This window comes from Hyperoodon ampullatus, assembly GCF_949752795.1.
Source record: "Hyperoodon ampullatus genome assembly, chromosome: 19".
In the NCBI taxonomy this organism is placed as follows: Eukaryota; Metazoa; Chordata; class Mammalia; order Artiodactyla; family Ziphiidae; genus Hyperoodon; species Hyperoodon ampullatus.
In genome coordinates this window covers 41,563,980-41,591,812 of record NC_136932.1, presented here as the reverse complement: position 1 = coordinate 41,591,812, position 27,833 = coordinate 41,563,980, and the positions used below count along the sequence as shown (strand labels likewise).

Here is a 27,833-nt window from a genome sequence, read left to right as displayed (position 1 = left end):
CGGCCGGTTCTCCGCCATCTTAGTTGTGGACAGAGAGGCAGCAATCTCGGAGGAGTCGAGGCGGTGCGGCTGTCTAAATGCTGAGGCTCAGCAGGCGTGGGCTCTGGCTGGGCCTGGCCGCGGCGGCGGCGGCGGCGGCGGCGGCGATGGCCGCACGGCTGATGGGCTGGTGGAGTCCCCGCGCTGACTTTCGCCTTTTCATACCCGAGGAGCTGGCCCGCTATCGCGGCCGCCCTGGGGACCCGGGCCTCTACTTGGCCTTGCTCGGACGCGTCTACGATGTGTCCTCTGGTCGGAGGCACTACGAGCCTGGGGCCCACTATAGCGGCTTCGCAGGTATTAGCGGGGCGGTTCACGCCTTTTCCTGCTACGACGAGGGCCGGTAGGCGCCTGCGCTTCATTCATTCACTTATTCATTCGTTTATTCATTTCCTCTTTTCCTCCCCACATTCGTCAGACCAGCGCGGGGACCGGGCTCAGCTGCATCATCCTTCTGGTCTGTTTTGACTCGGGCAGGACTACGGGCAACTGTTGGCAGCCTTTGCTTTCCCTGTCTTTCCCCACCGCTCTTCCTGAGTTAGGCTGGAGAAACACATCTCTTGCCTCTTACTAGTTACTTTTTACCCGCCAGCAGAAGCCCCCAGTACCTGCTTTGTGCCACACTGCGTGGCTCTCAGGGTCCAGAGATGAGTGACGCCCTGTCCCCGGCCTCAAGTGTTCCCCAAATGGTTGGAAATGATTCCAACCATTTCTTCGATGTGCCCCAATCGGAAGCGATCTGCCTTTCCCCCCACTCCAGGTTTCCCCTAAAAGTAGTACATTTGGTTTGAGTCGTTCTTGCTTCTAGTACAAATGCATTTGTCTGCCTTCCTTAAAAAAGTTTATCAGGTTAGAGCACAGGGAAGGAGTCTGGCCCCACTGACAGTCCTTCAGTACTTAGAACAAAGCTGGCACGTTAGGCCTCAAAGAACATTTGTCAAATGAGGATTATTCTGTCCTCCCTATTTTGTATCTTGGGGGATTGGAGGATGTGATTTGCCTAAAGCCCTCACAACTAAGTCCTGACAGGACTTGAACTAGGAGCACCAGCCTATTACTTTTAGAGATGTCGTCTTACCAGCCCAGAAGAATGACCATCTCCTAGATTAAAAAAGAAAAAGAAAATGACGAGCAAGCCTACAGTCAGTGACTAAGCTGATATGAAATAAGCATTTCCCACTTGTCATTATTTCAGGAGAACTGGGAAGCTGCCTCTGGTACTTAAATACAAGTCACTTCCCTGTCTTTAGGGAGAACTTTTAAGAAATAGAAGCATTGACAGGGCTTCCCTGGTGGCGCAGTGGTTGAGAGTCCGCCTGCCGATGCAGGGGACGCGGGTTCGTGCCCCGGTCCGGGAGGATCCCACATGCCGCGGAGCGGCTGGGCCCGTGAGCCATGGCCGCTGAGCCTGCGCGTCTGGAGGCTGTGCTCCACAACGGGAGAGGCCACAACAGTGAGAGGCCCGCGTACCACAAAAAAAAAAAAAAAAAAAAAAAAAAAAAAAAAAAAGAAGCATTGACAGAGAAGGAATTAAGTTCAGTTGGTGTTGCTGAGCTCCTCAAACAGTCCAGAAGGGGAAGGGACTTACCCAGGGCTACACAGTGAGTTAGAAGCAGAGCTGGAACTGGAATCAAGTGTTTTACTTACCTGCCAGGTGAGGACACTTTGGTGCACTCTCCTGCCGCACTCTGATGCAGCCATCATGGCTGTATGCACAAGTGTGAGCAGAAAACGCTCCATTTCTGGAGTGATTTTTCTTTTGCAATGTGCTCTACTGTTGACTGAGTTCCTTTGTGCCCAGTATTTATTCACCATCCATTTACTGACCACTGCCACGTAGCTGGCCCTGTACCACGTGCTAAGGAATCAGAGATTATAACATTGCTCCCCAACACCTATGCACTCTAGTAGGGAAGCAGGTATGTTCACTTGTTCGCTCAGTCAGTCAATATTTTTATTTTATTTTATTTTATTTTTTTTATTTTTTATTTTTTTTTTTTGTGGTACGCGGGCCTCTCACTGTTGTGGCCTCTCCCATTGCGGAGCACAGGCTCCGGACGCACAGGCTCAGCGGCCATGGCTCACGGGCCCAGCCGCCCTGCGGCATGTGGGATCTTCCCAGACCGGGGCACGAACCCGTGTCCCCTGCATCGGCAGGCGGACTCTCAACCACTGCGCCACCAGGGAAGCCCTTTATTTTTTTTAAAGATATTCAGATGGTATAAAATCCACCCTTTTAAAGAGTACAAGTAGTTTTTAACATAGAAAGTTGTGTAAGTATCACTATTATCTCGTTCCAGAGCATTTTTATCACCCCCAAAAGAAACCCCATATCTATTAGGAGTCATTCCCCAACCCCTCTGACTACTTAGCCCCTGGCAACCAGTATCTACTTTCTGTCTCAAAGGATTTGCCTCTTCGGGGCATTTCATGTAAATGGAGTCATGCATGTGGCCTTTTGTGTCTGGCTTCATTCACTTAGCATAATGTTTTCAAAGTTCATTCATGATGTATCAGCATGTCAAGACTCCATTCCTTTTTATGGCCAAATAATATTCCATTGTATAGATATACCACACTTTGTTGATCTATTCATTATTTCTTGGATATTTGGGTTGTTTCCACTTTTTGCTTATTATGAATAATGCTGCTGTGAACATTATGTACAAGTTTTGTTGTGGACATGTGTTTTCAGTTCTCTTGTGTATATACCTAGGAGTGGAATTGCTGGGTCATATGGTAACTTATGTTTAACTTTCTGAGAAACTGCCCGTTATTTCCTAAAGTGGCTGCACCAACCTACATGCCCATCATCGATGTATTAGAGTTCCAGTTTCTTCATATTCTCAGCAAACTTGTTACTTTTTTTTTCTTTTTGATTATAGCCATTTTAATGGGTTTGAAGTGGTATTTCATTGTGATTTTGGTTATTTGCATCTCACTGATAACTAATGATGTTGAGCATATTTTCATCTGCTTGTTGACCATTTGTATATCTTCCTTGGAGAAATGTCTATTCAAATCCCTTGTCCATTTTTAAATTGAGTTGTCTTTTTATTGCTGAGTTGTATATATGAGTTCTTCATATATTCTGGACGCTTAGACTCTTATCAGATATATAATTTGCAAATATTTCCTCCCATTCTGCAGGTTCTTTTCACTTCCTTTTGAAGTATAAATGACTCACAATATTAGGTTACTTTCAGGTGTACACCATAGTGATTCGATATTTTTATATATTACAAAATGATCACGATAGGTCTAGTGACCATCTGTCACTGTACAAAGTTATTACAGTATTATTGGCTCTATGCCCTATGCTGTATCCCCATACTTATTTATAACTGGAAGTTTGTACCTCGTAATCTCCCTCACCTATTTCATTCAACCTCCTGCCTCCTTCCCTGTGGGCAACCACAAGTTTGTTCTCTGTATCTGTGAGTCTATTTCTGTTTTGTTATGGTTTTTTTTGATTCCACATATAAGTGAAATTATACGGTATTTGTCTTTCTCTTACTTCACTTAGCATGATACCCTATAGGTCCATCCATGTTGTCGCAAATGGTAAGATTTCATTCGCTTTTATGGCTAATATTCCACTGTATATGTGTATATCCATTTATCCATCTATGGACACTTAAGTTGCTTCCATATATTGGCTATTGTAAATAATGCTGCAGTGAACATAGGGGTGCATATTTCTTTTTGAATTTGTGTTTTTGTTTTCTTTGGATAAATACCCAGGAGTGGAATTGCTGGATCATATGGTAGTTCTATTTTTAATTTTTTTGAGGAAACTCCATAGTGTTTTCCATAGTAGCTCCCCAATTTACATTCCCACCAACAGTGTACAAGGTTCCTTTTTCTCCACATTATCACCAGCACTTGTTATTTGTTGTCTTTTTGATAATATCCATTCCTACAGATGTGAGGTGATATCTCATTGTGGTTTTGATTTGCATTCCTCTAATGATTAGTGATGCTGAGCATCTTTTCACTTGTCTGTTGGCCATTTGTATAGCTTCTTTGGAAAAAAATGTCTATTCAGGTCCTCTGCCATTTTTTAATCAGGTTGCTTGGGGGGGGGTTGTTTTTTAATTTATTTATTTTAAATTTTTGGCTGCGTTGGGTCTTTGTTACTGTGCGCGGGCTTTCTCTAGTTGCGGAGAGCAAGGGCTGCTCTTCGTTACAGTGCGCGGGCTTCTCATTGCGGTGGCTTTCCTTGTTGTGGAGCACAGGCTCTAGGCACATGGGCTTCAGTAGTTGTGGCACACGGACTTAGTTGCCCCGCGGCATGTGGGATCTTCCCGGACCAGAGCTCGAACCCGTGTCCCCTGCATTATCAGGCGGACTCTTAACCACTGTGCCACCAGGGAAGTCCCTGTTTTGTTTTGTTCTGTTGATGTTGAGTTGTATGAGTTCTTTGTATATTTTAGATAGTAACCCTTTATCAGATGTATCGTTTGCAAATATCTTCTCCCATTCAGTAGGCTGCCTTTTCGGGTTTTGTTTGTTTATTTTGGCTGTGCCTCGAAGCTTGCAGGATCTTAGTTCCCCAGAGATCAAACCCTGGCCCCCTGCAGTGGAAGCATGGAGTCCTAACCACTGGACCGCCAGGGAATTCCCTTGCCTTTTCGTTTTGTTGATAGTTTCCTTTGCTGTGCAAAAGCTTTTAAGTTTGACGTAGTTTCACTTGTTTACTTTTGCTTTTGTTTTCCTTGCCTGAGGAGACATTCCCCAAAATATTGCCAAGACCAATGTCAAAGAGCATACTGCCAGGAATTCCCTGGCAGTCCAGTAGTTAGAACTCTGCAGTTTCACTGCCGAGGGCCCAGGCTCGATCCCTGGTTGGGGAACTAAGATCCCACAAACAGCACGGCCAAAAAAAAAAAAAAAAAAAAAGAGCATGCTGCCTATGTTTTCTCTTGGGTGTTTTATGGTTTCAGGGCTTCACTTTCTTGATAGTGTCCTTTAATGCACAAAATTTAAAATTTCTGACCAAATCCTATTTATTTTCCCTCTGGTGGCTTGTGCTTTTGGTGTCCTAGCTAAGAAACCATTGCCTAATCCTAGGTCACAGACTTAACACCTATGTTTTCTCCTAAGAGTTTTATATTTTTAGCTCATATATTCAGGTCATTGATTTATTGAGTCAATTTTATATATGGTAGGGGTCCAATTTCATTCTTTTGCATGTCGCTGTTCAGTTGTCCCGGCACCATTTGTTGTAAAGACTATTCTTTCCCTCATTGAATTGGCACCCTTATTGAAAATCAATTAAATATAAATGTATGGGTTTCATTCAGTCATGTATTTATTGAGAATATACTAAAGATCAGGCACTACCAGACACTGGGGAACTGATATTTAAGTTTGGTGTGTTCTTTTCCCTGATAAAACTTGCAGACTAGTAGAAATGACAGACGTTAAATGGTTATCACATAAGCAATTAGTCAGTTATTTTTGTGATGAGTGTTAAAAGAACATACTGGTGTTACTAGAGGCCTTAGCCTAGTGGGGGAGGAGGAGAGCGAGGAAGGGAGTACAGTGGCAAGGTGAGGTTGGCGGTGGCTGGTGCAGAGCCTTGAATGGCCTGTTAAGGAATATGTACCTTGTCATAGGGCAAAAGGAAGCCCCTGAGGATTCTGAAGCAAGAGAATGATATGATCAACTTATTTAAAATATCAGTCTAAGTGTTGTATGGAAAATAGATGAGCGGGGGACCAAATGAATGCAGGGAGACCTAGCAGGTTACTCTGGTAGTTCAGGTGAGAGATGACAGCAGCCCGGGCTTGCTTAGTAGTAGATGGGGCCAGGCAGACTGATATCTAGGAAGAAATTATAGGACTTGGGGACTGATTGGATGTGAGGGATGAAGGAGGAGTCAAGGACTACATTTCTGGACTGAGCAACTGGTTATTAACTGAGGCAGGGAGTACTAGAATAGAGGCAGGTTTCCAGGGGCTGGGGGTGCAGCATGGACATTTTGAACTTGTGACGTCTGAAAGTCATCTAAGGCACGCTGAGCAGACAACTGGATATACAGGTCTGGAGCTCAAGAGAAGTCTGAGCTAAACATACAAATCTGGCATCTTCGGCAGAGAGGTGGTACTTGAAACCACGGGAGTGGATGAGATTGTCAAGTGGAGGGTGTGGATGGAGCAAAGGAGGTGAACAAGAACTGCTGTCTGAGGCTGGGAGAACATGAGCTAGAGGGGTAGGAGGAACACCAAGAGTATAGCGTCACAGAAGCCAAGGGACATGGTCCACCATGCGAAATGTTGCTGAAAGTCAATGAAAGAACAGGATGCGTGCCAGAAAGTGTGTCTAAGATCCAGGAGCGTCTGTCACCGAGCGGGAGGAGGGATCAGCTTTGCTGGGGGCTGGGGAGTGAGGGTTTTTGGGAGATGTTGCTCAGAAAACAGATCCTTGAGTTGCTACAGTGTTGGTGATTTATAAGTTAATCTACTGGAAACATCTCCCCTGCAGGCCGAGACGCATCCAGAGCGTTTGTGACCGGGGACTACTCTGAAGGAGGCCTTGTGGATGATGTATCTGACCTGTCGTTTTCTGAGATGCTGACACTCCAAAGTTGGCTTTCATTCTATGAGAAGAATTATGAATTCATCGGTAAGTATTCCACAGGTCATTTCCATAGATTTCATTTAGTTGTCTTGCAGCTGTTTTTTTGTTTTGTTTTGTTTGTCTTGCAGTTTTTTTAAGGGGCTAGAATTCTTTGGGGATTGGACTCAAGGTTAAAATCTGAAAAATGCCCATGGATTTTTCACCTTAAACTCTGGCTGTCAGTGTGGAGGTATGTCCCAGAAGGAAATGGCTGGGGTGCTTGTTTCCGTCACCTTTTTTTTTTTGGCCATGCCGCAGCTTGTGGGATCTCAGTTCCCTGACCAGGGATCCAACCCAGGCCCTCGGCAGTGAAGGCGCGGAGTCCTAACCACGGGCCTGCCGGGGAGGTCCCTGTTTCCCTCGCTCTCGCTCCTGGGAGAGGACTGCCCGACCACTGGCTTTGGCCTCTGCTGCCCCACAGCCTGCGCCACTCTTGAGTGACCCGCCCAGGAGGGCAGCTTCCCCATCTCGCCGTGTTCCAGGCGTCTGACTTCAGACACAGTCAGGGAGGCTCAAAGCCTGTTTGCAAGTGGTTTTGACAAATATCCTTTTACTTCGTCCCCGAAGGAGACAGACATCAACCTGTGCCCATCCTCAACGAATGGCCTCCCAGGTGGAAGTCATGCTCATCAAACCCTTGTTCAAGCCAGTTGTGTGGAGCGCCGCACCTGCTACCTAAATGAGAAGATACCCAGCGGTGTCCTAAAGAAATGTTAGACACTGAACAGTAGATTGCTTCACAAACACTGACAGCTGGGATGGTTGGGCCCCTTTTCTCTATCTACTGCTGCCCTGACCTCTCACTGGAGCCCACTTAGACACGGCTAATTTCCTGAGGAGCGTCAGTGTCACTTCACCACTGGAACAGGTCTAAATTGGAAGTCCTTTCTCTGCCCCTAGCGCCCCTGCATGTCTGCTTCTCCCATCAATCCCTGGGTTACCTCTGCTGAGAACCTGTCACTGGCATTTCCACGGACCCCTCTGCTCCCTCCACATCCACTAGCCGAGGCTTTTGTCATGAATCTGAAGTTCTGTTTCCAGTGCCCCCTCTTCCACACCCACCACTGCTGGCCCCTGTCACCCCAACCTGCAGCACCCCCCATCTTTGTTTTCACCCGGTCTGCACCAGGCCACTCCTCAGATCACAACTCTGTTTGCCACGGAAGGAACTGACCTCGATCCGTCTGGCCTTCAGAAGGCTTGGTGCTCCCTCTTCCCCATAAAGTTGCCAAACCAAAGCTGAAACATGACTGTGTTATGAAGAAGAATAAAAGCGGAGTCCTGTGTGTCAGCAAAGGATGCCAGACCAAACACATCACACTGATATCGAGGAGCACACTGATGTGTTTGGTAAGATGAGTGAACTCGTCTTGTCTGAACAGTGTTAACGTGCAGGGGAGTGAGGGGCACGTGGTCAGAAATGCCTCCTAAGGACTGTAGTTAAAGTCAGGATATATTCGAGCATCTGCTGTGGATATGCTGTGGTTCTGGTCCTCATGGGGACCACAGATGAGCTGAATGCAGTTCCTGTCCTGTTAGCTCATTCTGTAGGGGGAGGGCAGTGTTAGGTTCTTTCAGGGCACCAGAAACCCTCAGGACGGAGCGTCAGAAGATGAAGGTTTATTACACGGTGCACACTGAAGGACGACAGCAGGAAGCCATCTTGGCAGCCACATGGCCAGGCCCCGAGGGGAAACGAGATGCCATTTTTGTGTTCTGGAGACCTGGCCAATGGTGACCGCCATTCTCACGACACAGCTTCTGCCTTTTTCTCTGTTGCCTCTACTACTGCTGTCCTCTCTTTGGGTCTCATGTCTAAAACCCACCAGGACAGGCTTGTCACCATGCATACAGAGACCCTCTATAGGAGAAAGTGCGGTGCCAGGCCAACTCATAGACTGCAGGCCTGGGACTTGGGCCCTGATCCCTTCATTTATTCTAACAAGCGTTCAAAATGAATGCTCTGAACTAAGCTGCTTTGAGTGCTGGGGCCTCACTGGTGGGGAGAGCAATATCATAAACTAGTAAACTGACTAGACAATTCCAGATAGGACTGTGAATAAACTAAAACTAATGTGATGCATGTTTGGGCATGTGCGTGACACCTTTAGAGCAGACGGTCAGGGGAGGCCTCTTGGAGGAAATGAAAATTAAGCTGAAACCTGGAAGGTTAGAAGGAGCCAGCCATCGTGAGATCTTGAGAAGAGAGTATTTCAGGCTGAGGGAACAGAGTGCGCGAGGTGGGGAGCAGCGAAGCATGGTCAGGGAGCCTACAGTGAGGGAGGGGACAGCTTAAGAGGAGGCTGAAGCAGCAAACACAAGTCAGATGGTTGTCTTGGAGGCCTTTGATAAGAAGTTTGTTTTATCCATATGTATTAAGAAGCCATAGGAGGGTATAAACCAGGCATGGAGGTGTGGTTTATGTTTTTAAAAGGTCACCCCAGCTACTCTGTAGAGAAAGAACTGTGGGAAGGAATGAGCTGAAGCAGAGACCACTGGGAGGCCACTGTCATAATCCATCATCTGGATTAGGGTGGTAGCAGTGGAAATGGAAAGGAATGGGCAGAATCAGGGTGTTTTTTAAAGGTTGGACCGACACGATTCGCTCATGGTTTGGACGTGAACAAAGGGAAGTGTACATATAGATGTGAAGGAGGAGTCAGAGATCCAAGGCTCCTAAGCCAGGGAACACAGGCAGAAGTGATAAGAATAGGGACTTCCCTGGCGGTCCCCTGGTGGTTAGGACTCTGCGCTTCCACTGCAGAGGGCCTGGGTTCAACCCCTGGTTGGGGAACTAAGATCCCGCGAGCCACATGGAGTGGCCGAAAAAACAAAGTGATAAGAATAGAATTGGAAAGGTTAGGATAGGGAGTTGGACTTAAGAAGATGAACTGAATCTTGGGTACACGAACGTACCCTGGAATCTCAGTTCTCAGGGACTGAGAAGATTGGACAGACACAGCAGGGGCAGGTATGTACAGATACCTCCTCCTACTTGGGCAAACCTTCTAGAAGTGCTTTCTGCTGCTTCTCTTGCCCTGTGACAGGGGCTGCTGTGAAAGCCACTTGCACTTCAGGACTCGGAGATGAAAGTTCCTGCATCTAAGAACTGATCCCTTCTTGGCTCTGGCCTACAGGCTCACTGACCACTTGCTGACCACTGCCATAGCATAGACCTTACAAATTCTGACAGGGATTTTAAACTAAAACCAGTTGCCACTCAGTTTGTCCAGTGAAGGACTGAGCCAGAAAAGAATGGTGGAGGGGAGAACATGAGCTCAGGGCCAGACCCACTTACTAGCTTCAGAGACTTTCCAGCTATTCAGTCTCCCAGTCTCTCTCCTAGGACCATGGGAGCACTGATTTCTCTCTCAAACGGGTGTTAGGAGGATTACAAAATACTGGTAAAGTGCTAGCACAGCTCCTGATGCTGAGTGAACACTCAATAAATGACTTATTTATATCCATATAAGACAAAATAATTCAATGTGGGGAAGAAGTGAGCCACAAAAATGTTATGCAATAAGCCATTCATTCATCAAGCATTTCTTGAGCACCTACTATGTACCTCAAGCACTGTGGAACATTGAAAAACGAGTGACATGTGGTTCCACTCTCAGAGAACCGATGTCCGGAAGGGGAAAGATTTTCTCATTTCCGTGCAGGAGGACTCTACATCTAGAACAGGGAGGCGTCTACCCAGAGTCGTGTAAGATGTTGAGACCTCGGGACAGAAGGCAACACAAGTCCCTCCAACCAGTTCTTAATAAATCAGCAGCCAGCAGGCTACTGTGGAAGGCGGAAGCCCTGGGGACTCGGCTTTACTAGGACTTCCGCAGGAGCTAAGCCTCTGTTCCTGCCCCCCCTCCCACGGCTACTCTGATGTCAGCTTTCCTGTCACCACAGGGAGGGTGACAGGAAGGTTCTACGGAGAGGATGGGCTACCTACTCCAGAACTGACCCAGGCAGAAGCCATGATCACCGAAGGCTTGGAGGCAAATAAACAGGAACTGAAAGAGAAGCAGAAGTTTCCACCATGCAATGCTGAGTGGAGCTCAACCCGGGGCAGCCGGTTCTGGTGCTCCCAGAGGAGGTAAACGGGCTTCCCTTCTGTTCCTCCCGCCTCTCCCCCAAATCCATCTTCTAGGTCACCACATCTGTGTTGTTCAGTGAGGCCATAAATTGACTGTTAACCCAGGGGAACTTTGTCAAAATACGTGTGCTCTGGGATAGCGATTCTCAAGCCAGGCGCTGCTTTTCAGACGCTCAGAGGCCAGTGGGGGAAAGCCTTTCACAGGTGTTGCCACCAGTGCAGGGAAGTGGCGCTGCCTCCTAGGAAGGCAGAGGGCAGGGGCCAGAGCAGCAGTGAAAGGACGACGGGCTCTGCCCTCGGAGGGGAAGCTGGAGGACCTCAGGGGAGAGCAAGAAGGTTCGGGTGAACACTGCAGACCACCGCCTTGGGAAAACACCTAGGCGGCAAGTGAAATGGCTTCTACTTTTCACAAGGCCTGGCTCACTGCTCCCTCTCCTTCCTTCCCAGAGAAACTCACGACTTCATGCTTTAAGCAGCCCTCTTTCCTTCTCTCCTTAGTGGAGGTGTGAGCAGAGACTGGATTGGCGTCCCCAGGAAGCTGTTTAAGCCAGGTGCCAAGGAGCCCCACTGCGTGTGTGTGAGAACAACTGGCCCCCCGAGTGACCAGATGCCGGACAACCCTACGCACAGAAATCGCGGGGACTTGGACCACCCCAACTTGGAGGAATACACAGGCTGCCCACCCCTAGCCATCACATGCTATGTCCCCCTCTGAGCCGGTACCCTGTATGTCCATAACCCACAGGGAACCCTCACCTGCCTTTCCCTAATGGGCCCTTGACTCCTGTGCCCTAGGATGGCTCCTACATGAAACAAGAGGGCCTGGAAGGACTGGGCCATGCTCTGCAGACAGGACTCATGCCCCTCCCCATGGGCTCACCATTTTGGTGACTGAGGCCAGCGCTTGGCAACCTGCCTAGTACTGGTCGGCCTGTTTTTGCCACTATTCCCCTAGATCTCCTCACCATCATCCTTTGGAGTTCGCAGGTATTAATGGGCACAAATTTGACCAACTCAAAGCTAACTGGACAGACACGCAGAAGGGCTCTGAGCTCCAACAGCTTCCTTCCCACGGACTCCCAGGCTGCCCAGATCAGCTGCCGGCCTGGGCCCTGCTTGTAACTCCTACCCTGGTCAGGACATCGGGGGCTACATCATTCCCTTACAACTCAGAAACAAGCAGACACATCCAGAAAAGCCATACGAACTAACAGTGTCAACACAACCCTGTTCCTGCTCCCCGCTTGCTAATGTGAGCCCTGACTTTTACAACCTTTCTTAAAAGTAAGACCTCTGCCCTTAGGCAAACTTGAATTTATCAATACAACCAAAAGCCACGTTGAGTTAATTCGAGCTGGACCAATATAGTGAGAGGTGACAATAAAACAGGATAGGCTAATTCTGGAAATGGAAAAGTTTTTGCTTATAGGAATGCAGCAAATCCAGATGACTGAACAAAGCAACAATTTAAAGCAAAGATATTGTTTCTCTTTTAAACACTTAAAATTAGGGGTGGTGTGTTTTCAAAGGGAGAAGTCTACATTTTGAGCAAAAGGTAGTTTCACAGCTCTAACACGGACACTGGCTAGCGCAACATCAAAGTTTGGGCAAGGCTGCAAATGCCAATACAAACAGCCTCAACAGTGGGTGGTGTGTCCAAGGTCATCTGTAATCTCCCACACTGGACCAAGTTCATACCCGTTACCTCCTGGATTCTAGTTAAGCTCATGGGGGCAAAGAGTTCCTACCTTACAGGTAAGGAAACGAATCTGGAGCGAATCTGGTTCATGGTCTCCCCATCTGCGCTTTCACCTCAACTTCTCCCAATCCCCTCAGCTGTTAATCTAAACATTCTCTGTCCTCCCTTTCTTGGTCTTTTTTTCCTCTCCTTTATCATTAATCTCACTTAATAGCTTTCCAGATTCACGGACTAGAAATCGGAAGCTGCCTGCCCTGAACTGGCGTGGCTCGCTGCACTTTGGCCACAGCTGCTCTGCACGCCTGACTCCTGCTCTTGGCTCCTTTTGCCATCCAGGATCTTCCTCACCTGCTTTTCCGGTACCTTTAGCCTCTTCCTGCCTCCCGGCTCTTCCCTCTAAGTCTGCGTTCGACAGCTCACTTCCCTTCCCTCCTGCCCCATTCTTCTGAGGCCCCGTATCTCCTTCCTGTCCCTACTTCCCGCCCCAGCGAAGCTCTGGAGAACGCTGCATGTACTCAGTCTTTGCTCGTCAGCCCCCGTCTGCCTGCAACACAGTCGCCCAGCTTCGCCCTTCCCTGCGCCACAGCAGGATAAATTCTGTACAGGCAAACCCACGGCCACATTCAATTATTACCTACCTGGACCTGTCCCATTTGAGGGCCCTCACGAAAGCCTCCCTTGGCTTTTCCCCTTTTCCCTTATCTCCCTCGGGGGTCCCTTCCATCCTCCTGGAAAGCCTCTCCTCCACACGCCTTCCCACCAGCTCCTGTTGCTCCTGCGTCAGCTGCCAAGTCTGCCATCTAGTCCAGGCGGCTTTCCTGACCATTTCTGCAGGCACCGCAGACTCCACAGTTCTGGCATTTTGTCTTCATCTCCCTGGTGGTTCTTCCAGTGTCCCTGGATGGTTCCACCATCGCCATCTTAAAGCACCCAGTCACACCAAGTAAGAATCCTGGCCATCAGACCCAGCCCCTTCCCTCCTGAGCCCCTCCTCCTGACCAGTCTCCAGGTCCTGGCAATCCCACCCCCTTACCTGTTCAGTACTCCTCCTCTGGTTGAGGCCTTCCTTTCTCACCTGATCTAACTGCACTCCCTCCAGCCCATCCTCCACGCTGCCAAGCCATCCCCGTGATGTTCACGCCATTCTCAGTTTAAACCTCTTCAGTGGCTCCCTTATCTGTAAGGATCAGGTGCTAACTCTTCAGCGGCACGAGGCCCTCCTAGGGTCCGTCTCCTCTTAGCCTCTGTATCTCTGCCACCACCTCCCACGTGCATTGATCTCTCCAGCCTTCACCTCGCTGCTTTATGCCTGCAACACCTTCACCCCGGCTGTCCCTTCTGCCTGGAATGACACATCTTCTTCTCAATTTTTCTACCTCTTATCCCTTAATAACTCAGCTCAATCACCTGGGAGGCTTCATTAACCACTGGCCCACCAGTGGATTCAGACGCACTTTCCTCTAGGAAAATAATTCTGTGTTCACTTCTAAAATAACAAATGTCACAGTGTCCCGCAACTATGAACTTCCTATCAGCCTCTCGCATGGGACTGCAGACTCTCTTTGAGACAGGGACCAAGGATCACTTGGCTTTGTACCCCCATATCCACCATACCTAGGACACGAGAAGTGTGCAGAATTAGCTCTCTTTTGCAGATGAGGCAACCAAGGCCCAAAGAACTTAATAAAGGCACACAGCAATGAAGCTGAGCCTAGAACTCAAGGTTCTTGTCCTGACTCAGTGCTATCTTCGTGCCTCCACGGCTTGGTATGTCTCCACCCTCCCTGGAGCAGGAGCAAACAGTAAGGAGGCGAACTTAAGTGAGGACCTTATTCTGAGTTCCACACAGCCCTTGAGCTCAGTGCCTGAGACACCCCTGCTGACTCAACCCCAGGCTAACTGAGAACTAGTCACTGCCACTGCTCTCCTTGGTCCTTAGTTATTCGACAGATATTTACCAAGCATCTGTGTGCCATGGGGTTGGGCTGGGGGGAAGTGAGGCTCCTGACCTCAAGGAGCTTGTAGTATGGCCGAGTAAAGCCCTGGTTAGAGCTGGCCTCTGGCCGCTCCATTCCTGGGGTAGGAATGCAGGGATAGCGTGGAGGCCAGGTCCAGAGATGTTTAGATCCTTCCAAAACAAACTGATAAAGAAAAAGAGCAAAACAAGGCACTTAAAATCATCCCAGCCAAGTACAAACCTGAACTCTGGCTGATGCAAGACCCCTGAGCCCACATTTCAGGACACACTCATCCAGCCCCTGCGGGCTGCTCACTTTCTTGCTCAATGAGCACTCGTTTCCTTTTTGATGCCGACCACTTACTTTATAGGAAACAGCCTCCTCACACCAGGGCAGTGGATGGATCTTCAACGGATTCGCCAAGAGTAGGTTGTCATGTTAATGATCCAAAAGGCTCAGCCATGAGAAGCTAGTGGTTACTGGAGAAATGCCTCTCCTTCCTCTCTCCTGGGCAAGACTATGGAGGAGGAAGGTAGTCCCTCCCTGATGGAAGCCACAGAAAGTTCAGCTCGGGCAGTTAAGACTTGCTGACAGAGGGAAGTGGAGAAGGAAACTAATACATGTTGGGCAAACATGCTGAGCAGGGAGGGAGCTTTATCTGTTCTCACTGAACCTCAATGCCAGCCTTGAGAGGGTCTTTTCATGGTCCAGAAAAGGGGCATAAATTCTCCCACCCCACATCTAATGGTTACAACAGTCATTGCACGACAGAGCTGAGTTTTTTACCCAGGTCTGCTCTCTCTGCCACACCATGAGCAGTGTGAAAGCAAAGGCTGGGCAGCTGCCTTCCAACATGCTGGAGGAAATTATAACATCTGCCTTTTAATCCTGAGATTCCGGTTTTTCTAGAAACACAGAACTAAGAGTGAAGAGCCCAGAATTTTTTGGCCACAGCTCAGTCCCTTTAACTTGCAAAGGGACCTGTATCAGACCATTGCCGCCATCCCTAGCTTGCTCAGCTCCAGGACAAACTGTGATCTGAAAGATAGACCCTACGGACAGGTTAGGGATATCTGTTCAGAAATCTGTGGAAATCTGAATTTCCATCCTCGAAAGCACTTCCTATTCCCTGGGCCCCCAGATTCCTGCAAATAGGCAGCAGACATTGCTCCCATCAGCCCACATGGGAGGGGACCCTCGCTGTGCACACCAGAATTCATGTACTTGCATGAGAGGAAGGACATATGACTGAATACTGATACCTTCCTCAGGGCAACCCTGTGAGCTAGGACGAACCGTGGTCACTTCTATTTTACAGACATAAAAATTAAGGCACAGAAATTATGAAACATGCTGGTTTGCCCTCACATATTATGACAAAATATGACCAGTGTTCTCCTCAGGGACGGCTGTTAGGATTACTTGGGGTTGTTACATGGAAGCCCCCAACAGTGCCTATTAATGCTGAGTAAAGCCACCAGAGAATGTGACTTATCAATCACCATAGCTGGTCCGAACCAGGAGTGAGCAAAATGGAAAACAGGTAAGGGAAAGGAGAGCACTAGTTCAAGAAAGTATGATGGCGAGGTGAGCTACTAGATTCGTGCAGTTTGTATGGGGGGATTATGGATCACTTAGATTTTAACTTGCAAACCCCTAAACTTTCCTTAGTTTTCTCTGAAACCCACAGCACCGGTCCTCCCTTCAGACCAAGGCCAGCACAAACCTCACCATGGGGGGATCTTCTCGAGTTGCTCCTAAATAACGGAGTCAGGGAGGGAATTTCCAGGGTCCGCGGGAGAGCTGCAGTGGGGTCAGGTGGCTGAGCCTGGGCAGCTGTGGTCACACACGTCACCATGAGCTGAAGTCTGGGCCAAGAGCACAGGATGTCCAGGCAGCTGGTCATTATGCCTAAAACAGCTACTTTCTCACTGCTGTCAACCACGTGTTTCTGAAAAGTGTTGGAAATTCAGATTTTCCTAGAGGGTAGTTGTTAAAGAAATGTATTCACCTGTCAGGAGTGTTAAAATTTTTGTTTGTTTTTAATGCTTACTGGTACTTTTTGCATTAAAAGGAACTACAAATGTGTTATTAAGGTTTCCACTTTAAATGTACAATTTTACCTCATTTTATTTATATGGAAATGTTACAGAAAATGCAAATATCAATATTTGAAAAATACATTCCATTACACAGACTCCAAAGAAACAATGCCGCTAAGCGCCATGGTCCTATATGATGCTCTCGCCCCACACCGAGCACCACCCGGAATGGCTTGGAAGCCAAGGTGATCAACCCAAATGTGTGCCTGCAGTTTCGGCCCAGCCCTCCCCCTGGGTATAGCACACAGGTAAGTCATGGTAACAGCCAACTCCACACATCTGCCAAAAAAGGACATTAAGTCATTAAGCTGAGCAGGCTGCCAACTCAAGACTCCCTAGCTACAGAAAACCAACGTTGTCGGTTGTAACAGGTTAATATATTATTTATGCCACACAAAAAAGTAACCGTACAGGCAGTGATCTTCCAAGGAAAATCTTTAAGGCATCTATGATAACTTCTGGAAATTTAATAAGTGTTTAGTCAAATAATCAGCTCTGCACTAAATTACTTCCACAAAATGAGAATGTGGCTTCCAAACCCTTTAGAAAGTTATTTGTCCTTGGCTTCCTCCTCTCCCCAGTGGGGCTGGGGAGCTTTGGTGCTTCAGATTAGGAGGGGCTGGTCTTGGCAGCCCAGTGCCCAGTTCTGCTGGGCCTGGTCCTGAGGGAAGCAGTCCCAGGTCCTGGAAGAAAGCTTGTTTCAGGAGCTCTCTCTCAGTCTCAACCTGCAAGCTCCGTGCGGGGCTGTCATGGAAGCGTTATATTTACTTGCTCATGCTACTGTCACCTGGGGAGTTAGTTTGCCTTTCAGATCTAAGCATTACATAGTTCAATAGGGCTTTTTCTCCAGATTAAAAAGAAACCTAGATGGAGATCAAGGTTTTCCCCCGTCCCAAGGCTTTTCCTCCACTTCATGCCTACAGATAAGATTAGCACAATACCGTTCAATACAACAAGTGGGAGACGTGAACCGGAAGTGGTGGGAACCCACAAGCACGCTGAGTTCCACGCAGGGACCCCATTCAGGGAGAGGAGAGAGGAGAGCTGAACAGGGCGGTCACACATAACTCAGGGCTCTGAGGTAGAGGACTAGTGGTCATGTGGACCCCACTCCTGGAGAGAATATGGCAGGTGAACTGAACAGCCTAATCCAGCCTCGACTAAATTGGTAACTGGGGTTGACAATGCACAGGCAACAAACTCCAAACGGAACACATATTCTAATACATCATTCAGTGAGACACCACTAAAAAGATAACTGAAAATTAAGAAGTCCTAAGTGTAGGCACTTAAGTTTGTGGGAAATTCCTGTGTTCGAGGATCATAGCAAGTTAGTTTTAGCCATTCCATTTATATATATAGCACATGGTTTGTACCTTCATCTTTAAAAAAAAAAAAAAGAAAGAAAGGACTGTTAAGAACACACTGTATCATAAATCTGGTGATGAGCATGAGGCAGTTAAAAAGCTAATTTAGCGTAACAATGTTGACTGATTCAGCAAATTATATTTCAATAAAGTTTATTCTTCCTGCTCTACTCATTCACAGTTGGCAACTTTCTGAATGAATAAAATTGAGTTTTTTCTATTAGTATGTAAGCTATGGACTAAAATGTAACAAGAACAGCCAGGCAGTTCTAGAGTCAAGTTTGACGGCTTGGAGAGCACAAAGGGGACTGGGAGCATGTCAAGTCCCCCCAGGTCAGCCACCACTCAGGGAACCTGAGACACAGCCCCGTAAGCATCGGCACGGCAGGGAGAGCCTAAGACTGTGGAAAGGTGCTTTTTCTAGATCTACAAGATCTACCTGAAGCCAATGCAGAACTCACAAAATGTTCCCCCAACTTGTGGCAGCTAAGTACCATTGCTATCCCTGGACTCTGTGAAGAAAAAGAAGCTTGACTCAACAATTTCAAACATGATTTTAAGATTTTTAAGTGAAATTAGAGTGTTATTGAAATTGATATAGTAGGGCAGGGGCAGAACAATCAACCTCATCCCTGATTGAATTCCCGTCCTCCTCTCTCTACCATGAACGTTAAAAGAACAGGTATAAAAGTACCGACGACCTCAATTCATATCTGAAGCATAATTATCTTACTTTCCAATTAAAGAATCAAGCCACCTAACTAAGGCCTACTTCCTCAGGCCCTGTTCAGGCAACAGAAAATGGAAACTGACCACATGCTTCATGTGGTCAGGTGTTTGCCAAGACTAGCTGTTTTCCTATAAAAATTCTATCTGAAATATGTCACAGACTTTAGGGGACAGGGGAACTCTTCTAATTAATTTTTTCTTTGAAACATTGTGCACAAGCTCATATTAATATAGAAAGCATATATATCTTATAAATCCACAGAAATGTAAAAAAAAAAAGTAGCACTCTGGTTTATCAGCTCATTTTACACACATATTTAGGCAGTAGGATGTATAAATCTACAGCAACACGGAGGACATACCACTATCCAAACAAAACAACAGGCTGCTGCAAAAAAATATTTAGTCCCTTTTACACATATATCCATACTTCATTAATACAAAAAAATGTAGTGGTTAAATGTCTGAAAAAAACAGTATGTATGATTGAGATTGTTAATCTCTGAGTATAGCTGTACAACACATATTGTTCATCTCAGAGTTTTGTTTTGTTTTGTTTTTAAAGCAGTGGTAGAACTTTCTCTTTAAATGTGCATTTAAAAAAAAACTGGCCAAACCTTCAAAAGAAAAGAAGTTTAACACTTCAGGATTAATGCATGTACTAGCAGCGACTAAGGCCTGGTAGGCTCTGGGGGCCTCATTCAGCACACGAGCGAGCCTTCCAAGATGGGGTCACATACACTTGGCCAGGGCCTTTGGCTGCTGGCTTTTATGGGGCAAGGACCTGGGACCAGGGACCTGGGACGGAAGCACTCACAACATAACTGCAAAGGTTTCAGCAAGAAGCACTCATGTCAAGGGGATGGGACCTGCCAGCCTGAGGCTGGAGATTCCCCTTCCCCTCACTTGGCCCATGTCACTCTTCTGCTCCAAATGACACTCTGCAGGAGTTTTCCCTTTAAGACTTAGTGTGAGCTGAGGTCCAGTCAAAGCCGATCATGAGAATCGCTGATGCACGGATGTGTGAGGGTACTTTTGAATATGGATTTTTAAATTGGAATCACCAATAATGCAGCTATATAAAAAGTGCAGCACAATAAAAGTGCATTTTCTCCACCACTGCCTAGTGGCAGGTGACTGAGGACTCCATAGACAGGACACAGCAAGATGAGAGAACAAGACGGCTGCTAGGAGGTGTCAAGCTGCCACACCGCAATCCTGACACCCGAGTAGCATGAATACTGGTAAAGCTTTCAGTTGTTAAGGCCACAATTTTTCAGCTCTCATCTTTGAACCCTGCTTAGAAAGATTTCACCTTTTTTAAAGGGGTAGTTCACTAAAAATACAGCTTAGCTTTTCCCAAAAAAAAAAAGAGAGAGAGAGAGCGAGATTTCAGGGCAAGAGGATCCTATTACCTTTATGAAAACACTGTGCAGAAAAGTCCACAGCCACTTACCCTAGAGGAAAGCCAGCTCTTGTCGTGCAGCCAGATGCCAGCTTCCTACGGTTAGGCTCTGCCTAGGAAGTCCGCCCAGTCAGGAAGACTTCATGAATGCTCTGAGATGGACACTAAGCTACTGGAAGGGAAAATGGTTTTCGAAGCATCCTTGTACATTGCTAGCAGAATGGGGTCTAATTCCTATCACATTTACCACTTATAGGCTAAAAGACCTGGTCCAATTAGTGAGACATCTAGTGACCTTGATCACAGTCTGATAAACTGACAATCATACAGAATCATTTGAGACGGGATCTATCACACCATGGTCCTTAATTGTTCCAGTCTATTGCCGCAAGAAGACAACTGCCAGCTCCTGCTCTGGGGGGTGGGGGTGGGGTTGGGGGGGTTGGGGGGGGTCAGGCTGGTGAGCAGAGCAGCTGCTGGGGAGGCAACCAAGGATGTGGCCTGGACCTTCCCGGGGGCTCACTAAGAGACCCCACCCAAAGTCAATACATCAAAGCAAATGTTGCAAACTCGCACAGGCTTGTTCAGATCAAACTTTATAATAGGAATCTCCTTGGTCGAGCATTTATGGCAAAGAAGACGTCCGCAGTGACGACTGTGGGAAGCAAAGAAAGGAAGTGTGAGAGGGGTTCTCGAGAGCAGACTGCCGCCGGCACGCGAGCACAGCACGGCAGTGCCCCGTCGGACAAGCAAGCCCACGCCCGGCACTCTGAGGCCAGCCCTGCCCCTCGCCAGCCACATCATACCAACGCATGTATAATTTATAGTCCATGAAAACAAAATTCTAGCCAATAATTAAGTTAAAGTGATCCTGGAGAAGCCTCTTTCTTTAAAGCTCAAGAAAGGCTCAGCAAGAGCCAGAGAAGCGTCTCCCTGTAATGGGAGCAGCTCCTCAGTTCTCAGGAGGGTGGCCTGTGCTCAGGCTGGGAAGCACACGTCCTGGGAGCGCAGCGATCAACTCAGCTTCACTGCAAGCAGGAAGCCTGGCTAAGATGACAGGAGGCCTGACAGGCCACCTAGCACTGTGAACCCCAGCATTCGGCAGCAAAGCCACCCGTCTGAGTGCCCGCTGGCCTCCGTACATCACTAGAAGTGTGCAGGGTCCCATCACCTCATTGCTCCATGTGGTCAAGTTTTGCCCAGGAGAGTACAGGGCCCTGGCAAGTTCATAGTTTACCATGGGAAAAGGCAGCAGCAATGGTATAGCAGAAATCCCCTTATTCCTCTGGCAAGTGATTGGTGGGGGGTGGGTGGGGAGAGTCTTACCAGTGATGTTTGCGAGTTGTGACTCCAAACTTGGCAGTGCACTCATAGCAATTGGAGCCGTCACACCACGGAGGCTCCTTGGACAGCATATCTGCAACACAGCACAAGACTAGTTCCTGTCAGATACCGACTGTGCCCAGCCAGACCTGGGGCTCAGAAGTAGCAGGGAAATGGCCCAGTAAATAAAGCAACACGTCGTAGAGGGACGTGAAGGATAAGAAAGCAACATATAGGCACGCTTCCTTTTATTGCGCTTTGCAGATATCGTGCTTTTTACAAATTGAAGGTTTGTGGCAACCCTGCATTCAGCAAGTCTAGCGGTGCCATTTTTCCAACAGCATTTTCTTACTTCATGTCTCTGTCACACTTTGGTAATTCTCAAAAATTTCAAACTTTTTTTGTTATTATTGTATTTGTTATGATGATCTGTGATCAGTGATCTCTGATGTTACTATTTTAATTGTTTTGGCATTTTTTAACAATGAAGTATTTTTCAATTGAGGTATATACATTGTTTTTTAGCCAGTGCCATTGCATACGCAATAGACTACAGTACAATGTAAACAGAACTTTTATATGCGCTGGGAAACCAAAAAAATTTGTGTGACTTAGTTTATTGCAACATTCACTTTATTGTGGTGGTCGGGAACTGACCGAGGTCTGTCTATATTTTAATTAGGTCAGGAAAAGTGTCACACAGGGAAATATGGAGAACCAGCATCTGCCAGGCAGACTAGGGTAGAAGGAAACGGCCTTAAGGCAGTGAAACAGCACAGTGTCTGTGCGGGAAACACATGCAGTCAGGGATGGTATGGCAGGGAGAGGGCAGACCAACAGCTGGAAAGACTGGCAGGGGCCCAACGGTAAGGGGAACAGGGATGGAGGGACCAGACAAGAGACATGAAGGGGGCAGAATCCGTCAGGTCTGGTGACTGAACAGAAGTCGGGGGTGAGAGGGAGGCAGGGAGCAGGAAGGAGACGAAGGTGATTCCCAGGTTTCTGGACAGAGTGACTGAGTCTGAGGTGGGACCACTGGCAGGAAAGAGACATCAGAGAGAAGCAGAGCAGCTGAGGAGCTCAGTTTGGAGTCTGTGGAAGCTGTGGGGCATTTAGGTTGCCAGCTACCAGTGTAGGTGACAGCAGCAACCACTAGTATTTCTCTAACCACATGCCGGCACTGCTTTGAGTGCTCCATGCACAGGAGACTGAGCTCACGGGGAGGAATCAGTCGTCACCAAGCACCTTCCACATGCCAGCACTGCAGATGGTGTGGGCTCCTGATCTGAGCTCCTAAAAGGTCGACCAAGAGCACAGCAGATAGTAGACTAGCTATAGAAACACCGAGCTTCGGCGTTGGCTCTGCTACAAACCAGCTTTGTGACCTTGGGCACGTCACCTACGTCAAGAACACACAGCTACTAAGTATGTCTGAGCTCGTTTCTCTGCACATACCATGGGGCTAAGAACCCCGTTCCACCTGCACTGTGGGTGATGACAGCACAGTGGCACTTGAGGCATTCTGCATCTTTCTGCTACCTCAATGGGGACAAGTAAAGACTTGCAATATGACATCATCAAGCGTGAAGCTCTCCTCGCCACAAAAGGAACACAGAGGAGGAAGAGTCAGTGGGGCTGAACCAGAAGGCAATTCTGAAGGACGCAGAGAAGCGGCATCGGCTGAAGGACAAAGGGTGTGCAGACACGCAGTCGGGAGCCGTGGGAAGGGGGAATACCTGGAGCTGATAGGTTTCTGGTGGGATCCAGGGACGCAGGAAACCGACAGGAGCCCCAAAGCGGGACACCCTGTAAACCAGACTTCCAAAAGTGACCCTCCCACCCTGCTCAAAGGCCCTTCGTGGCATTCACAAAGTCCTAAACCATATAGTGCCTGGAAAACTGCTGGTTCAGATCGTGAAGCAAGTCATTATGAGATTTCAAGGTCACCAATACATCCAGATAATCAACGCTGTCACTGTGCTTGCACTGGAAGAGCAGAAAGTGGGCTACTCACCTAAGAGTCTAAACAGCAGCTGCTTGGTGGCAACCTGGTAGTTGAAGATGTTGACCCCTTGGTTGTTGTTCACCCCCAGGCGAGCACCCGAGCGGACGATGGCACGGCACAAGTTGGCATTCCCTTTCATGTATGCCAAGAGCAGCACTGGGAAACAAAACCACAGGCAGGGCTACTTCCCACAGCCGAGGGCAGGACAGAACCCTGGCAGGACATGTGATGGCAAAGTCCCCACTGACACACAAGGGCCCTGGGGCTCTCATGACAGCTCCGCAGAGGATCCGCAGCATCTTGCAGCCAAGGATCCGGCCACGAGCCAGGGGGTCCAGAGCAGCTCCAGCTCCAGAGACACACTCCTGCCCATGCAGAGTTCTGGCCACAAGAGAACTGAGGAGGGTTCACACACTGGAGGGAAAATATACCATTGTTTCAGCTGCCTTCCTCTGGCATAAAACACTGGGGGGTGGGGGACAAAGCTCTTTTCACACAATGTAACTAACTCTGAAGACTCGTGAGGTGTGTACACGTGGAGAAAACAATAGATTAGTGTGGTAAACCTGCTCTAGAAAGTTCTTCTACCCCGTGGAGCCTCTCTCCTGTGCAGGTGCAGGCCTGGTGGGCACCCAGGCTCTGGCCAGGCCATCCTGCTGGCCCTCCCTACTTGGGCATGAAGCACCTGCCTGCCTGCCTGTTCACCTGCTCCTGGACAATGGTGCTCACTGGAGTAGGCTCTGGGTCCAGCAGCTCACTCCCAGGGCTGACTCCTCTGAAGCTCAAGCTCACCACTGCTGGCTTAAAAAACATGTTCATGAGTCAAGGCCAAGAACTCTTCCCAAGGCCAAGAACTGATGACAAAATATTTGGTCCCATGCTAAGGTTTGGGACACCCTTTGGTGACTGCATTGCTGCCAAAGGCCACGAGGTTCTGTCTGGCATGATGGCGAATGAATGGGAATACAGCAGCAGCAAAGAGCTCAGAGAGCCCTGGGCTAGGAAGAAAGAGATTTGGGATTCGTCTTTGTTTCCTTACTTGAAAAATGGGGACACACTATACGCACTGCTTACCTTATAAGGTTGTTGCGAGTATTCAACAAGAAAATGAATGCAAAAGTCCATCAAAAACACTATGAGGGCTTCCCTGGTGGCGCAGTGGTTGAGAGTCCGCCTGCCGATGCAGGGGAAACGGGTTCGTGCCCCGGTCTGGGAAGATCCCACATGCCGCAGAGCGGCTGGGCCCGTGAGCCATGGCCGCTGGGCCTGTGTGTCCGGAGCCTGTGCTCCGCAACGGGAGAGGCCACAACAGTGAGAGGCCCACATACCGCAAAAAAAAAAAAAAAAAAAACAAAAAAAAAAAACACTATGAAAGCTACACAAATTAACATAGTGATTGTGGGTGGCTGGAGCACTACCATGACAGAGGCCTGTTTATTAAACCCCTCAATTAGACATCAGCCCTCATCTGTATATAACAGGCCACTTTTTCAAAACACATAAATACGCACTGTAGCACATTTCTTCCTTCTGAAGCACCTGTGAGGTGGCTGTATTTCCTCTCTCTCTTGGGATTTGGAAGCTTGGGTAGGGATCTAGTTGACTGGATACGAGGTAGATGAGGGCAGTAAAAACAGGTAGGCAGGCCTGTCTGGACACGGATATGGCTTTGACCCACTAGACCCACTTCAGATGTGCTTATGCCTAAAATCAGACACTGCCAAATTCCAAGTCAGGAATCTGTGACAGGTTCTCACAGAGCCCAGCCCACTGGGCTGAATGTCCTTAAGTAATGGCATGGGTGCCTTGTTTTTCGGCATGGGCTCTTATTTTTCTAAGAAGCAAGGAACACCAGTGAGACAGGACAGACAAAAACCTTATTACATACCTGTGTTTCCTTCTGCATCTGGTTTATCCAGAGGATACTCAGGCATGCACTCTAAGAAGAGATCAAAGATGGCTGCTGCGTTCTCCTTGCCATGTTGTCCCAAAATGTGCAGTGGCGACTGGCCTCTGATAAAACAAGTTGGAATAGTTAGGGATATATCTGCCACAGCCATCATGCACAAGAGAAATGGGATTTTCAGAACTCTGTGATGCTGGATAAATCTAAAGGACACAATAATCATAAAAGTTTTCCTAAAAAGTTATTTTCAGAAAGAAAAATTCTGGGGTACTAAAGGCTGGTCAAGGGCCCTAGTGGACAGTTCTGCAGCATGCCCCTGGGGCTAATACAAGGTGCCCGTGACCACCAGCTCGGAGGGGCAGGCCAGGGGATGTGGAGCTCTGGCCTCTGCTCTGAACCACACACACTCACCGTAGATTAAAGGCTTCAGCATCCACGGTGCACTCTGTCAGGAGGACCCGGATGTTGTTAAGCCGGCCATGCATGACAGCGAGATGAAGAGCTGGGGAGGAAATCCTCTTACAGTGCAAGCCCAGAAGCACAGAGAGAAAATCTCGACTCTTCCTCACCCTCACAAACCTCCCTCTAAATGGGACTCGGCCAGAGCAGCCACCGTCCACTCACAGAACCATCCTTTCCACGCTTCACCATCCCCAAGAATGAGTCTTAAATGCAACCTCCTAAGATTCACTTTCTGCCTCTGCCGTTATTCAAAGATGAGATTCAATGGTTTCACAAAAAGCCATTTAGGCTTCTAGGGTTACCACTCACATCAGGAGGCTGCTCAGGCCCTGGTCAGGAGCAGGGTGCATGCCTGGCTCAGAGCATTTCCTGTCACAGCACGGCCCCTGTAAGAGCCAACCTCCGGGATGGGGAGCAGACCCAAGGGGGCAGTGCCCCTCCAACCCTAGAAGGGAGGGACTGCTCGAGGAAATCAGCACTGCCCCTGCAAGAGCCAACCTCCGGGATGGGGAGCAGACCCAAGGGGGCAGTGCCCCTCCAACCCTAGAAGGGAGGGACTGCTCGAGGCACTCAGCACTGCACACGGGGAATGACTGGAAGTTACCATTATTTCCATTCTCATCCACAGCAGCAAAGTCCACTCCATTCTCCAAGAGGACTGAGCAAATGGTGGGCAGGTCCTGCTGGGCAGCAAGATGGAGGGCGGTCTGGCGGTGCTTGGTTAATTCATTCACTTTGGCTCCTGCAAGAAGCTGTTGAAGTTGATTACATGGTCAGCCGTTCTACCACAACGAACCAAGGTCCTGTGTAAGGGACCAAGCCTGCCTATCTTCTGGCATCCACAGAGTCTGCCCTGCTGGCAAAGCTGGGAGCAAACTCCTGGTGTGGCACAGGCCAGCAAAACCTATCCCAAAGGCAAACTGGCAATTATCAAAATGTTTAAAAAGCCATTCCCTAGGACACAGAAATTCTAAGACTTCAGTATATTAAACTACACAGGACTGCAGTGCACTATAAAGGATGTCCACTGCATGTAACAGTAAAACCAGACTGCAGAAAAGATTCAGTTATAGAAATTATAATATATACAAACAACAGAACTGGTAGCCACTAAGATGTTAAAAATTTATGGTTTAACATGAAAGGATATCTATGCTATAGTAAGTCTAAAAAAAAGGCAAGTTAGGCCTCTCTTGCTTTCTGAGATGGCCCACACTCTGTCTGTGGAGTGTGTTTCTCTCTAAATAAATCCACTACTTACCTATCAAAAAAACAAAAAATAAAAAAATAGGGCTTCCCTGGTGGCACAGTGGTTAAGAGTCCGCCTGCCGATGCAGGGGGCACAGGTTCGTGCCCCGGTCTGGGAAGATCCCACATGCCGCAGAGCGGCTGGGCCCGTGAGCCATGGCCGCTGAGCCTGCACGTCCGGAGCCTGTGATCCTCAACGAGAGAGGCCACAACAGTGAGAGGCCCGCATACAGCAAAAAAAATTAAAAATAAATAAATAAATAAAATTTTAATTTAAAAAGGCACGTTAGAAGACAGGAAGATAGTGTGATTCCATTTGGTGAGACAGAGATAGAGAACTGTATACACACACACAAACATACACAAACTGTGAAGGTGTTTAAAAGCATACATGCCAAACTCAGGGAAGAGTCAGGAGTGAAAGGGAGTTACTAACTGCTTTATATCCTTACATGCTTTAAGGGATATAAATAAATCTATAATAAAAATGTACTTTTTTTTTTTTTTTTTTTTTTTTGTGGTACGCGGGCCTCCCACTGCCGTGGCCTCTCCCGCTGCGGAGCACAGGCTCCGGACGCACAGGCTCAGCAGCCATGGCTCACGGGCCCAGCCGCTCCGCGGTATATGGGATCCTCCCAGACCGGGGCACGAACCCGCATCCCCTGCATCGGCAGGCGGACTCCCAACCACTGCGCCACCAGGGAGGCCCAAAAATGTACTTTTTTAAATTATTTTTTTTTAAAGAAAGAAAGCAACACAAAGAATTAAAGAATCAAAGGCAGGAAGGTCCTTTAAATAGTGTCTTATATATTCATTTAGTATCTGAAGTTCATTCATTATCCACTTCCTAACGAAGTTTCAAAGACAGCTGCT

At 48.0% G+C, this 27,833-nt stretch overlaps 2 protein-coding genes across 4 annotated transcripts in view; one reads left to right on the top strand and one right to left on the bottom strand.

Moving 5' to 3' along the window:
- Positions 1-34: 34 nt before the first annotated feature.
- Positions 35-11,471, top strand: CYB5D2 (cytochrome b5 domain containing 2; the record flags this gene model as incomplete). 2 transcript variants are annotated; one of them, XM_079726425.1, is made up of 4 exons in its annotated part: positions 35-336; positions 6,529-6,669; positions 10,570-10,756; positions 11,255-11,471. In XM_079726425.1, the coding sequence occupies 4 exons, from the start codon at positions 78-80 to the stop codon at positions 11,469-11,471; spliced, it is 804 nt and encodes a 267-aa protein (XP_079582551.1). The 2 variants fall into 2 exon arrangements, with proteins under 2 accessions (XP_079582551.1, XP_079582550.1); XM_079726424.1 differs by having other exon boundaries at positions 78-378.
- Positions 11,472-20,538: 9,067 nt separating this feature from the next.
- The window catches only part of ANKFY1 (ankyrin repeat and FYVE domain containing 1), a gene marked incomplete at its 3' end in the record, with an annotated part of 56,116 nt that continues 48,821 nt past the window's right edge, over positions 20,539-27,833 (bottom strand). For both annotated transcript variants that reach the window (XM_079725768.1, XM_079725769.1), the window contains exons 19-24: positions 26,317-26,464; positions 25,662-25,752; positions 25,233-25,357; positions 23,354-23,500; positions 21,343-21,433; positions 20,539-20,671 (exon numbers count right to left, since the gene is read on the bottom strand). In XM_079725768.1, coding sequence (XP_079581894.1) covers positions 20,539-20,671; positions 21,343-21,433; positions 23,354-23,500; positions 25,233-25,357; positions 25,662-25,752; positions 26,317-26,464 — 735 coding nt within the window. The remainder of the gene's footprint in view (positions 20,672-21,342; positions 21,434-23,353; positions 23,501-25,232; positions 25,358-25,661; positions 25,753-26,316; positions 26,465-27,833) is intronic.